Below are 13,965 nucleotides of genomic sequence, written 5' to 3'. Positions count from 1 at the left end.
GAACCTTTTCTGTTGGGTTCCTGCTTCCTTTGTTGGCTTAATTGCACAGGAGGTGGTCACTTGCAGAAACCATGCGAGGAGGAGGTGATGTTGATAAAACTGCTGGAGTTGGGAGGAAGTACCTATTGAAGCTGGCATTGCTGCTCCATGTAAGTGCATGGATCCAGGGGCTGGCTTGGAGAGGATCTGACTTGGAGCTGGTGATTCGATTTGTGAAATGTTGGGGAGTTAATGATGGCAGAGAACCTGGTAACGGTTGTGCTGTTGTCATAAAGCTACCTAATACTAAGGATTTTGAATAGTGGCCTCCTTTCCTTCAATGGACAGCTGAGATGAAATTAGGTGGATGTCTTTCACCTTGATTTTTTTGTTTGTAACAGCCTTCTGACTGGAAAATGGTAATTACAGTATCTACTTGTTCGATGACAGTGAATCCTTATGGACTGCCTGTGTGCTGTGGTAGTAAGTGCTGTCTTCGGAGAGATTTATATGCGTGCAGTGAATAAAAACAAAGGCTGTACAGTGTCAGTGCGGACAATGACTGTTAATCCATGTCTTGGCAGGTGAGCACTGCCTGTTCAGTGGTTTTAACTGTGGTAGGTGGTCCTGTGGAAGTATAACAGGGTGCATTAATTATAAATGGTATACGGTTAACATGTACGGGGGGACCAAGTAAAGGTTAGGTACAGCTTTAATTTCAGCAATTTAGCTTTTTGACTTAGTATCTTTGATATTTCTGTTTGTGATGTTGAAACTTCTGCTGAGCCTCATAGTATGTTGTAGCCTTTTGTTTGTGGTTCTTCCCTATTGGAACAGGGATCTGTGTGCACTGTGTTCATCTCAGAGAGACCTTTATACTTTTTCATACATTTCCCTATTCATGAAACTTGTGATTGTAAGCTATCCTCAGAGCACCTTGCAAAATTTGCAACTGTGAGAGATTTACAGTAAGAAACAAACCCATTGATACAACTTGAATGGTAAAAGAATTGGAAAGCAGCAAGAAGACTCACATCAGAAGAACTCACCATCAAACATGTTTAGATTTAGAAGTAGTAGACTGGGGACTAAACCTTTTTTAGCACATACTTATTTTTCTGCTCAGATGAGAAATGCACCTCTTAGGGATGCAGTGCTTTTCCTCTCAAAGGATAGCCAGGCTATCCTTTAAGGTAAATTGGTACAAGTTTTTTTTCCCTCCTTCAAAGCTTGCTTGTTTCTGCAATATTTCACTTGTAAAGCTTTACGATTGAACACTGGATGAATATGAGAAGTCCTTGGGGCGGTACTACTGGAAACTAGTAACAGTGCAAATCTAAGATTGATATTAGTATGTTGTCAGTGTGTTTTATGTGTATGCACTAGCAGAAAATAACTCAAAGCAACTAATACTTAGGTATAAAATCAGTAATTTGCTTCAATTTTTAATTCTTCTGTTGTTAAAGGTCTTCCATATCTCAAGTCGAGAAGTTTCATATCATGCTAAACATGGAGAAAGAAGAAAAGAAATTTGTCAATAAAGCAGAGGAAGATGAGATGGTAATTAATTCTGTTGTCTATTTTCATACACTGAAATAAACACATTTTCATGGTTTTCTCTCTAAATGGGGCGTGTCACACCCGGAAGTGGACTGTCTTGATTTAGATCAGTTTAGCAATTTTATAAGGTTATCCTTTGTTAATCTTTTCTGATATTAAGAAATCTAGTATTGGGATAGGGGATGTTTTTGCTGAAAGCCTTTGCTTGCTCGATGGTCAGCATTGAGGTCAGCAGTCCAATAGATAAAAGTTTTTTGGTACTTAACTTTTTTTAAAGGAAAATGAGATCAGAGTAGGTTGATTTGGCTTTTTGTCTTTTTTTTTTTTTTCCCCCTCTCCAAATCTTGGAGCTTTTTTTTGTCATTAAAAACAGGTTAATGCTGCATAATCTTGACTGTAGTCTGCATACTTTTGCATATTCATATTTATGCAGATAGGACCCATGCCTTATGTCATGGTGAGCAGTTTTATGAGTATTTGGTAGCACATGAACTTTGCTTCCTACTACACCAATGATACCTCTTATTGTTTGTCCTGGAAGACACAGCAGTTAGCTTTGAGAGGAATGTAGTGGCAGCTGATCTTTAAATTTCAAGCTCGTTCTAGAGACAACTGAAAATATTGGCTATATAAGGATTTTTATTTATTAAAATGGTAGATTCCACTGAATTGAAGCCCTTGTTTCTTCTTTGTGCACACTGCTAGGAAAAGCTGCTCTTTACTAGATGAGCTGTAATAGGGAGAGTAGGCAAAGACACCTTACAACAAAAAATGAAACTGAGGTGCTTATGGTCTGATCACCAAAATAAGTGCCTTTCAGAGTAAATAATTTTGGTTTGCCCCACAAGAAGCATTAACCTCTCCCACTATCTTTCACCCACCTGCTTATATTTGATAAGGAATGAATGCTAGCTCCAGTGTTTTGGGGGTAACAGAATGGGTATTTTCTCTGCTTTTTTGTCAGTTAAGAAGGCTGCAAAACAAACTCGTTAAAAAGCTTTTTCTTACGAAAGGAGTTTAAACAATTTCTAATACTGTTTAATGAAAAGTACAAAAAAAATTGCAAAACTTGGTGTCAATTTAAACAATATGGGTGGGACTGGATGGGAGATCTTCACTGCCTTTTTACAGCAGGAAATAAAATCCTGTGATGTAATGTGAAGCTCAGGAATGTAACGTGGCATCTAGTAAGTTACTGAATTATTTTCTGTTCCTGCCTGTCATCAGGTTAAGTCAAATCAGTACTTGCCTTTGACCAAGGCACACTTAATACTTTGTGGGTTTTTTAATGGGAGAAGAGGATTTTTCCAGCTGGTGCAAGTTACAGAACCTTTGACAGTGTGGCTTGCAGTTTCTGATGTTTCACTGTAGCATTTCTTGTTAAATGGCAGGCAAAATAAGCCAGTTTCTCTACTAAACAGTAGTATTTGACAAATATATTTACATACTTGTTTAGAAAGTATGAAATTCCGCTAGCACCACTAATTCAAAACTGTGTGTGCTAGCTAACCAAATGCTAATGTTGTAAAATCAGCATTTGACAAAACCACACACACTTTTGGTCTTAAATGCTTAGCTGACCTGTGCTGCGTGATGGCCAGAAAAGTGGTTGTTCACTGAGAGTTAGGGCAGGTTGTGTTGCAGCTTCAGTCCTCAGGCAGCCGTGCACAGAGGAGATGGGTCCTGCAATTTTAAACACACTGTGGAGGTTCTGCCTTTGTCAGGCTTTTACTTAGGTTTGTATATTTCCAACCGAGCAAAACACTGTTTTATTGCCATTCCATTGTGTATTAAGTTCTTAAAATCTTTCCTTCCCCCAGAAAAAGAGGAAAATGGCTTTGAAATTGGATTTAAATACTGCACTTTATGAAATATTAATGTCGGCTTCCCGAGGCAGAGTAATTAAAGAGGGTCATTGCTTGTTATTTGTTTGTGTCCACTCAGGAGATCTATGGCTACGATCTATGTCGCTGGAAGTTGGTGCTAGTTACTGTAGGAGTGCTCTGTTCTGGTGGCTTTCTTCTCCTCCTCCTCTATTGGATGCCTCAGTGGCGTGTGAAAGCAACATGCAAGAGGACTACGCTTAAAGACTGTGAAGTGGTTCTGCTGAGAACAACTGTAAGTCTACAGGAGGGTGTGCTTCTCCCAGTTTGCGCTTGTTTCACATCCCTCTTGCTGCTTGCTAAAATACGCAAATCTTTGCCTGCAGCGTAGATGTGGTTTTGTTTTACAGCGCTGCGGAACTATGTTCCTTGGTGTGGTACGTAGCTTTGCTGCCCGACTGGGCAGACTGACAGCTGTTTGCAGAGGGAATGGCAAAAAAAGTCTTTGCTTTTGGATTTTGATGCAGTCATCAAAAATTACCGAACAGATACCTTGTTCATATAACCTGGTAGCATGGTCTTCCCTCCCTTGTTCAGCAAAGATACACTTGTTAAATTAAGGTGTAACTGTGAACCCAAGTGTGGTTTGCTTTGAAGCCATTTTCTTTCTCCACAGTTGCTGTGTACAGTCCCTGGTTATGAGCCGGTGTTAAGTCCTCAGTTATTTGAAGTTGTAGGGTGTATGCAGCTGAATACATAGGAATCTCATAGTTCCTCCTACTACAGAACAACTAATAATAAATTGTGAGGGGCTGAAGATGGCAATATTCAAGTACCAAGACTCATTGCTTGAAAAAATATCAATTTTCTGGTGCAAAAAATATGCCTTTAGGCTTGTGGGAAGAAAATACATTCTTAAGGTATCTGACACTAACTTGAGGATATCTCCTGTGGTTATGTATAGGCTCTGCTAATCTGTCGTCTGTTGTTGGCACATTTTGCTACAGCTGTTGTACCAAAATGCTGTTTAAATGCTGTTTCATCCAAACACTTTTTCCCTCTCTTTTTAAGGATGAATTCAAGATCTGGTTTTGTGCAAAGGTTCGCATTATGCCTTCTTTGGGAGCCAGTCCTTTACAGAATCCTAACCCTATTGTACACAAGGTTTCGAATGGCCATGCTGTTCATTTCTGTGAATCTGCTGCAGAAGAGAATAAAAATGATTTGAAAAAATATTTGCCTGTAAGTAAACCTGCAATACTGCGCTTGCTAAAGTGTCTCGAGTAGTATCTAGAGCAAACACACGGAGTACAGTACACATGAGCTACTTTTGTGTAGAAGGCTAACTCATTCTTTGGGTGGCACACAAATCTTTTCCTCAGTAACCTGTTACTGGAAATTATGGAATGCTTGAAAGGTAATTTGGGAAGAAAGCTATTCATTTTTCAGTGAAGCTTTTCAAAATTAATTTTCTATCACTGTTCAGAATCAGGTCAGTCAGAAGAGAGATGCTAAGGGCTGCTGGTTTAATATCTGTCTGTTGCCTTGCAGATCCGTTATTTCACACATCACAGCGTGAAGTATTTCTGGAATGATTCTGTGCAAGGTTTTGATGTTGTACGGTAAGAGTGCGTTCTCTTTTGTCATGTGCTTCAAACTGCATTTAAAAAAAAAAAACACAATAGCGTGCCTAAGAACATGCTGAAAATTGTTACGGTCTTCTGCCCAGCTGTTGTAGCTCATTGAGTCTGAACCCTAGTGGGAGCAGGGACATCTTAACTTGGTGTGACTTTGGCAGGAAGGCATTTGTTTAATTTACCTTTGTCAAGCACCGTTCGTATGGGGTGACGGGCTGCATGCCGCTACAGGCTTTTTGCCTGTTCTTGCTGTGTTACTTGAGAATGGTAGCACCTGTTTGTAGGCAGTAGTTCTCCTATAAACTCCTAAAAACTTCCCTTCTGATGGAATAACTTACATTTTTTGCATTGCTGCTGAGCTGAAAGGAGTATCTAGGAAGAGGAGAATTCACTTTGTTGCTCACCTTTGTGTAGGTCTTTGCTGCTACATTTTAGTCCAATTGAGCTGAAGTTAATCCCTCTTTTGGTACTTTCCAGTAACAAAATCTGGTCTCTTGCATTCATAGAAAACGTCTTTTAGCGGGCAATACCAGCTGCACTCGCTGAACGTGCTGGGCTGTATTCATTTTATCCAGCAGTGCTGTTGCGTGATGTTAGAGTTGAAAAAGAAAGTTCTTTTTTCTGGTGCTACTGATAAGGCCTTCCTGTAACGCTAACAAGTTAAATGAACACAGGCTTCCCCAGTTTTGACAACTGCTCGTTAAAATAAGAGGTTCGGATCAGAAATTTAATCTCTTTCTAATTTAAATCAATATTCACTGCACTGAACTCTTGGGGAAAAGTCCAAGCAGTACATTACACACAGAAAAAGACTTAATTACCAGCGACTGAAGGAAAGAAAAATAGCCAAAATTTCTGTAAGAAACATACTCTGCAAACATTTGTTATGTTTTCCCAGAGAAGCGTGTGCAGATAGTATGGAAAGTTAGCAGCAATGACAACAATTTTAAAGAAATTACCATAATACAAGCAGTTACAAAACTCAGATCTCCTTTGGGAGGGTGTAAATGTCTCAGTTCATGGGTAAATAATTAAAAGCTTTGTATGCATTTTTTCATGTTAAGCCTCCCATGAAATACAGTGGTGCAGGTAGTGATGCTTGACATTTTGCATTAGAGTGTCCTGTTTTCATGCCTCTCGTGTTGCTAATTTAAACTGTTCAAAGGGAGTGCTTCCTACAGGTGGGATTAAAAAACCCTCAAAACTGTATTTCTGTGCTAAAAACCTGTATGGGGAGAAAAAATATATGGCTCCACGTGTTTAGAAAAACAATGTTGTTCCTTAGCATTAAAGCAGAGACTTGAAACTTGGCATTTGTTGGCGGTTGGACTGTGCCTTTTGATGTTCCTGTGACAGCTCAGCCAATTTATAAGCCCCAGAAAAATCTCAGATATGCCTGTGAAGTTATGTGAGCATTTTTTCCATCACATTCTTGCTGATATGCCAAACTTTCAGTTCTTTGATGTATTGGCAATGACTGAGCCTGACCACTTGTTTGGTCAGGTAGTATAGCTTAGCTGGACACCATCATTTAGCAATTGGAGAATGAAGAGGAGAACCAGCTGGATCTGAGACAAACTCGATACTGGCAGAGTACTAAATCACTTTTGCACAAGGTCAGCTAAGAATGAGAGTTTGCTGTAAGTTTTCTCTGAAGTGGATTAGGTATGATCACACCCTAGACACCACCTCAGAAGTAAAAGCTGAACTTGGGAATGGTGAATAGTCTGAAAAGAAGTCTTAAACATTTGTCCTTCATTGAGATACTTTTTTCTTAATCTGCTCTTCAGTTTATGTAAAAACCAGAAATCGGTATTAGCTAGTAACAGGGTAGAGAATCAAGTTAATATTTGTAAGGAGACTGAGGGCTTTACAGTAAAATCCATAAGGCAAGTGACACAGTTGTAGTTGTGATCTAAGCACAAGATAGGTTCACTCTGTGCAGTCAGTTATGCAAGTATCCAGAGGCAGAACAGTGTGAGCACATAATTAAAGACTTAGCACAGTGCAGAAGGGAAGTAAATTAAGATTTCTTGGGCAACTAATTCAGTTATGAGAGCTTGGGTTTCATATCATTGTTCTTTTTATAATCACATAATACTAAGATCGCTGTTTTAAACACAGGAAATGCAAGTGTAATTGTTCTTAAACTCAATCAGACGTGGTCACATAGCCAAAGAGGATGCAACTTTGACCTTTTATGTCTGTTTTGTTTTAGCTAGTGTCAAGTGAATCTCTGAGTGAGTTGATGAGTGCTTTATGTAATAAACTGTGTGCACACAGGGATTTTTTTAAATGCCTTGGGAATTCAGCACTGTAGTAGTACTGTGAAAAGCAGATAACATCCTGCAGAAGCTTTGTCGCTGGACATTACACACATAGGTATTCATATTTGCATATAAAACATTTAGTTTTAGGGACCCTTCTTAAACACATTGTTCCATTCCAGTTTGTGCAGGAAAAAAAAAAAAGAATCATTTGGAATAGAATGGGAGGAAAGGTATTAACAGAGAATCGTATGTTTATCTAAAAATCATCACTTTAAAATCCACGAAACTGAAAAATTTTAAGGGAAACTTGTAAACCTGTGGCCAGATTTACACATTAACACTTTCACCTTTTGTACTTTCATGAGAAGTTGTTGGAAACATGGTCCCAGCCTTTGCAATAGTGAAGATGGTTAAAGCTTTCTCTGTGTTCTAGAGAATAGGAGTAATTGTTACCATATATGCACAGTAAAGATTTTTTTCTTTACTGTAACAACTCCAAATCCTTTTCAGTAGATAACTTAATAGATATCCAGTATAAAAGACTCATGTGGAATAGTGCTGGTTTCGACATGTCACTGTGAAAGACGTTTGGAAGGTAGTGATGATTTCCTGTCCATCCAAAGTAGGTCTGCCAGAAAATGCATGGGTATTGGGTGTGATATGGCTGATATACTGCGTGTGGTAGTTGAAATGATCCCATAGCTGTAAACACAATGATGTTTCAGGTGTGCTTGCTTGTCTGCCCATCTTCTGAATTACAGCATTTGCTTTCACAGCATGTAGAAAAGTCCTGTGAAGATGAGTCTTCCAGTGAGAAGGAAGTACTTAAGATGTAGACTGTCCTTTATGTAGTCTTGGATAAGATTTTGATAGCAAGGTGCTGCAAAATAGCTTGAGTGTAGATTTATTTGATAAAATGCTTCCATTACTAGAGACAAATGAAGATAATATGAAGAAATATAATCTATATTGATTTCATATAATGTTGTATAAAACTTGCTCACTTTCTCTTTTAGAGGCCTTTGGTTACTAGTTATGCTAGTGTTTGACTTAATTTTTTAAGTGTATCTCCTTTGATTGAAATAGATATGACTATCCTACAGTGTAAGATGTGTCAACCAGAGGACTGCTTGTAACATCTCGTTGGTATCTTCAGATGTGACAAAAATAGCTAGAAAAGCATTAATCTGCAGACTATGTTCTTTTATAATACAGTGTATCTCTTGGCAAAGACCTGGCTCTTCTGAATTACTGAATACTTCCTCTTAAATACCAAGTTTTTTAAATAATTTTTCCTTTACTTAGAGGTCTAGATGAATCTACTTTCTGTTCTTCAATTCATAATGAACACAGCACAGGACTGACAAAGGGAGTGCATGATTTCAGGTAATGTTACTGTATTTAAAGGGTCATTCCATAACCCATGTTCAGTGTTAACAAAACTGGAAGACAATCGAGTGATTAGTGTTCACAGACAGGTTCTTACACTTCCTTCAAAGAAGGTTGTTAGATGTATGAAATTCTTGTTTCTCTTACCTGTACACTGAGTAGAAACTAGACTCTGATGTTGTGTTTTCTTTTTCTTAAACCACACTGACCATGGGAATTGGAACTATAGATTAAAGTAATTCAGAATATATTTCTGGAATTGTATTTACTGCTTAACATTTTCAAAATAAAATGAGTGTACAAAAAGAATAGCAAGAAGTTAAACTTTCAACCGTGTTGGCAGGAATACAGCGAATTTGGCAGTTGATGTAAAAAAAAGTAATTACTTTTTTTCCACATAACTCACCTTTAAGTGACATTACCATAACATACTGTTGCTGTTGAAGGGTGGTGGGGGGGTTTGGGGTCAAATAGACTAATACCCCGTGGAAACTTTAGCTGGAAAAGATGCACATTTGTCCCAAGCTGTAGGTTTTTGAAGGCTTGAAGGGAATGCCAAGAGAGACCACTCTGCTGCTGCTTGTTTTCTTTTCCATCCTTGGCCTAGTGGTCATTGTGAGAGAGGGGATAGTGTGCTAAATGGCTAATGAGGAATATTAGATGTCAGGAAGCAGCAAATCTGGCCTAAACGTAACTAATTTCTTATTTTAGGAAGAGCAGGCTGAAACTCCCCAGGCCTTGGGGCTTTGGCTTCAATTTTAAAAGCCTAGTTAGTATCGCAGGTATGTCCCATAGCTTGCATGGATCTGTCTCTGGTTGGATAGGGCTAAATATATTCCCCACTTCCTCTTTTCATTCTGGTTGGCAAGAAATAACTGGGGAAAATAATACTGTTTTTTTAACAAGCCATTTTAAAATAACGTTGTAAATACGCTTGTCAAGGGACACATCTGAAGTGCATAGGCAGAGGAGAACCTAGTCTAGAAAAAACTTATTTTAAAATTTAACTTTAATAGTACATAGGTCAGGGATTTCTTGGTTGTCAGATGTGAACAGCAAGCTGGAATATATGTTGTGAGAATGTAGGTATGTACTTAATTATTGATACACTACCCAACCTAGAATAGTTTGGATTCTGTTGCATTTCTGGCCTGTTTTCTTGCAAATGAGATGATCTTAGGATTTAAAATACGGAAGCGTCCGTTTGCTCATCATTCAATTTTCTGTCAATTTTTGTTTTTTTCATACAATAAATCCTTTTCCTTAAGAACATCCTTTAAGAGCTTCACCATGTCAGTGTCACTTAACTAGCTCCTGTCCCATCAGAGGTTAATTTTTTGCTCCCCTTTTCATGATTTGCCTTTCTTCATGCTAAGAATAATACCAAGATACACAGCTATGAAAACAGTGTCTTACTGCAGGGTAAGAGTTAATGCTTGTTTGGTCTTAGCTTAATGAGAAGCCCACGCTGGCTTTCAGAATGGCATGTTTGATAAACTGTGTAGAGGTCCAGTGTTACAGGGAAATCTTATTATGAAAGAACCTAAAATTAAATTATGGTTTAAATTGAAGTATAAAATAATTACCTTCATACTGGAATACCTTACTGAGTAATTGTTTTCTGATAAGCGCCTTTTGAAACAATATGATAAATAAAAGGAGCCACAGGTTAAGTAATACTTTATACTTTCTCATATTAATGGAATTACTTTAAGATTTAAAATAAAAATTTTAACTGTCTTTTCATACTTTTTTTTAATGCAGAAAAGCGTTCTATGGAGTAAATGAAATTGCTGTGAAAGTGCCTTCCATTTTTAAGCTTCTGATTAAGGAGGTAATTAAACAAATTAAAGTATGTAATTAAAAGTTACTTCAAGTACAATGACTTTTGGACTGGTCTTCAAATAACAGTGTAAAACAGACTCCTTCCCCCAGAGCCCTGTACTGTAAAGCAAAATGATGCAGATCTTTATTTGTGAGCTCTCCAAACTTAAGAGGCCTTAGCTGTAATCTCTTCAGAATTCACTACCTGGTGCCTTAGCAAGGATGTTAGAAAACATGTCAGAATTCTTTGGGAGGGTATGCATCTTATTTACTGTTGTTAATTTCAAACATAAGATGACCAAATGTGTTCTCTATTATCAGCCCAGGGATTATAAACACAACATACTCATCAAATCAAATGTGTTCTTAGATATACTCCGGTTGGATTTGTTCCGTTTTCCGTGTATCGGGTGGATTTGAATAGCTGACTGGCTATCCATGTGCTACAGTAGTGCATGTTAGAAATTTTTGAACATATAATAAACTCTCCAACCTGAACTGACAGAGTAACAACTTGAGGTGTCAGTGCACTTATTAATATGAAATAAATAATAACATGCAAATTAATTTAGGAATTGTAACTTAAGCTTTATGTCCTGTCATGCTCTGATGTCTAGGGAAAAATGCGTGCAGTTTTTAAAGGGTATTATTTTAGTGAGAACTGTGCTTTTTGAGGGGTTGAAGTAATGAAAAAGAGGGAATAGTTTGGCAAAACAGATAAAAGTCATGTTGTGCTGGTTTTAATTGGGACAGAGTTAAGCTTGACACACATAAAGAATTGAAAGGCTTATTTGCTCCATGGAGGAGGAGGATGATTCTGACTGTTTTCTGATGGAGAATGCATGTGACCTTTTGGTGTAACCTTAATGTTCTGTCACTCTTCTAGGTTCTCAACCCTTTTTACATTTTTCAGTTGTTCAGTGTGATATTGTGGATCACTGATGAATATCACTACTATGCATTAGCAATTGTGATCATGTCTGTAATATCCATTGTTAGCTCACTCTACACCATTAGAAAGGTAAGTTCAAAAACAGATGCCTCTCTTCAGCATTCTGCTGATTGGTTTATTTTGATGCGAGATTACCTACAAATCTTTAAGAATTTTTTAGATACAGATTATGGGTTTTCTGTCTTTGAGTTGAAATAATTTGGATTTACAGTTCTTGGGATTCTTCTCTGATGACTTTTCATGGTGTTGAATCAGTAGGTTGACCTCAGATAAGAGAAACTCTCCTTCACTTAACGGAAACCTGGACACAAGTTTATGTACCAAGCTGTATTGACAGTAGTGATTCCATCTTGCATCGTTTCCTTCTGTTTGATAAAGTCCAGCAGAAGTGAGCACCGACCAAATGTGTGAACTGTTAAAATGGTGACGATTTTTCTCTGTAGACAGCTATAGCTGGTGAAAATCAAAGTAATAATTATCCTTAAACTGCAATCTCTAAATTCAGAGTAGAGACAAAAAAAACCCCTCTTACCTTAATCCAAGTTCATACAACTACTGCAGTTTTAATGTATGTATGTTAATGATCAAATGTTTTTATAACATTCTGTGTGGCAATGTATATTCGCTTCCAGAATGCTGTTAGAAGTAGGAACCTGTTCAACTCAAACTTCCCATGTTTCCTGAACTGTGTTCAAGAGAACGTTTTGAGTAACTTTTAGTTGTAAAAGAATGTTAAAGAAACTCATGACTTGTACTTGTAGGGATAGAATGTGCATCTAGAAGAAGACAAGCTTTGCTTTTAAACAATGATCTGTTTTTTCCCCTTTGCAGCAATATGTCATGTTACATGACATGGTAGCAGCTCACAGCATTGTCAGGGTGTCTGTCTGCAGAGGGAACCAAGGTAAGTTTCACAGGGGGTTTGGAAGGTTGAATTTAAATTGTTACCTGAGTGTAAAGTTGGTGTGCATCTGTGCTTTCTGTGATCAGCTTGAAATGCTTGCCTTTCTTAGCAAAGTTGCATGGGAGGGAGAAGGAGGAGTTGCAATGTGGAAATGAGAGAGGATAATCAATCACCTGGTCAGCATTATTCTTCTAGATGGTATTTTTAGCAAGCATCAGCTTTGTTCTAGATGAGGTGCTTCTCCTCTTCCTGTTTCTCATTATCTACCACTCCACAGACTTAATTGTCATTGCAGTTTCTTTTTGGCTTTCATATGTTGGGTTTCCATTGCAATTTATTACCCAGCAGGGGCTGCAAATTGATTTCTGGACTTGTGCTCATTTGGAAACCACAGTACTTGAACAGGGTTAGGCTGTGGTGTGTGATACTGTTCTGTAAGACATGCATTTGTGTTGGGCTTGTGTCTTTATACTGAAGTTATACTTTAGTTAATTGGTAATATCTTTTGTACAAGATTGATTCCTTTCGTTTGCTGTTATGAACTGTATCCATGTGCTCTACAATTTAATCTCTGGTGGAATTAGGTAGATTAGTGACTTTTTTTGTATCTTTTGAAAAACTTCTCATACTGCCATAAATAAAATGGAGTATAATCTTAATGGTCACCACCTGGATCTTAGGTGTGAGGATCTTTATCAAGTTTTGTAGGTGGTGGCTATTTTCAGCTAAACTTGTTTATGTTTTAACACTCAGAAATAGAAGAAATCCTTTCCACCGACCTTGTGCCTGGAGATATCATGTTGATTCCATCTAATGGGACAATTATGCCCTGTGATGCAGTACTTCTCAGTGGTACTTGCATTGTAAATGAAAGTATGTTAACAGGTAAAGTAAACTTGATTCAGTTCTGCGTGGCTAAACATACTAGTTTATACTTATGTGCATGCTTCACTTGCAGGATGCTGTAGCAGAAGCGGGTACGTTTATTTTGCTTGAAATGCGTATGCTCCTAAGTACTTATGTACTTGTGTTCTGCTGATCTGCAACACCTACCTGGTACTGCTTGGCAACTCCAAAAATGAGTGGTGGTTTCTTGTGGAAAAGCTTTCCTCTTGAGAGTTTGTCTTCCTGCCTCTTGACTTACAGTTCTCAGTGCACACTGAGTTCTGCAGTACGTGTCTTCAGAAAATTTTTGCCCAAACTTTTTAGCTGCTTTCAAGAATGAAGGTAGTGAATAGAATGTTCTGCTGTACTTAAAAACAAATTATCTCAAGTTGTGCCTGCATACTCCAAAACCAGGGACTGGTTGTATTTGAAGAACAGCTTCACTGAATAGGATGGAAGTTTTGTTATTCCTAGTTTAACCTGTCCAAACTCTCAGCGTTTAGAAAATTATAGTTCAGAGATTGTGTTTTATCGTGTTCAATTCTTTGAATGTTCTTGAGCCTCTTGCTGCTACTAACAACTGATAAAAATTGACTGCAGCCCTAGCATGAGTATACTCAGTCACCCAAGGAGCTGAGGATAATTTTGTTCAACTTCTGTTTTTTTCTGAGTAAAGATGGGGTGGTGCCTTGCAGGAGGTAAAGGAAGCTTGTCCTGTTTTCTTTCAAAGAACTGTATTTTC

The 13,965-nt window shown here is 37.9% G+C and overlaps 1 protein-coding gene across 1 annotated transcript; it reads left to right on the top strand.

Annotated features, from left to right (window-relative positions):
• Positions 1-537: 537 nt before the first annotated feature.
• On the top strand, positions 538-13,223 carry LOC104511269 (probable cation-transporting ATPase 13A3; the record flags this gene model as incomplete). Its single annotated transcript, XM_010153822.1, has 10 exons — positions 538-563; positions 1,446-1,539; positions 3,484-3,657; positions 4,434-4,604; positions 4,914-4,984; positions 8,575-8,655; positions 10,423-10,492; positions 11,369-11,503; positions 12,266-12,338; positions 13,092-13,223. Coding segments are annotated over exons 1-10 (1,027 nt in total), but the record flags the coding sequence as incomplete, so codon positions are not given.
• Between the last annotated feature and the right edge of the window lie 742 nt (positions 13,224-13,965).

Source organism: Eurypyga helias, unplaced genomic scaffold, assembly GCF_000690775.1.
Source record: "Eurypyga helias isolate BGI_N326 unplaced genomic scaffold, ASM69077v1 scaffold306, whole genome shotgun sequence".
In the NCBI taxonomy this organism is placed as follows: Eukaryota; Metazoa; Chordata; class Aves; order Eurypygiformes; family Eurypygidae; genus Eurypyga; species Eurypyga helias.
This window is presented reverse-complemented; position numbering and strand designations above follow the sequence as displayed.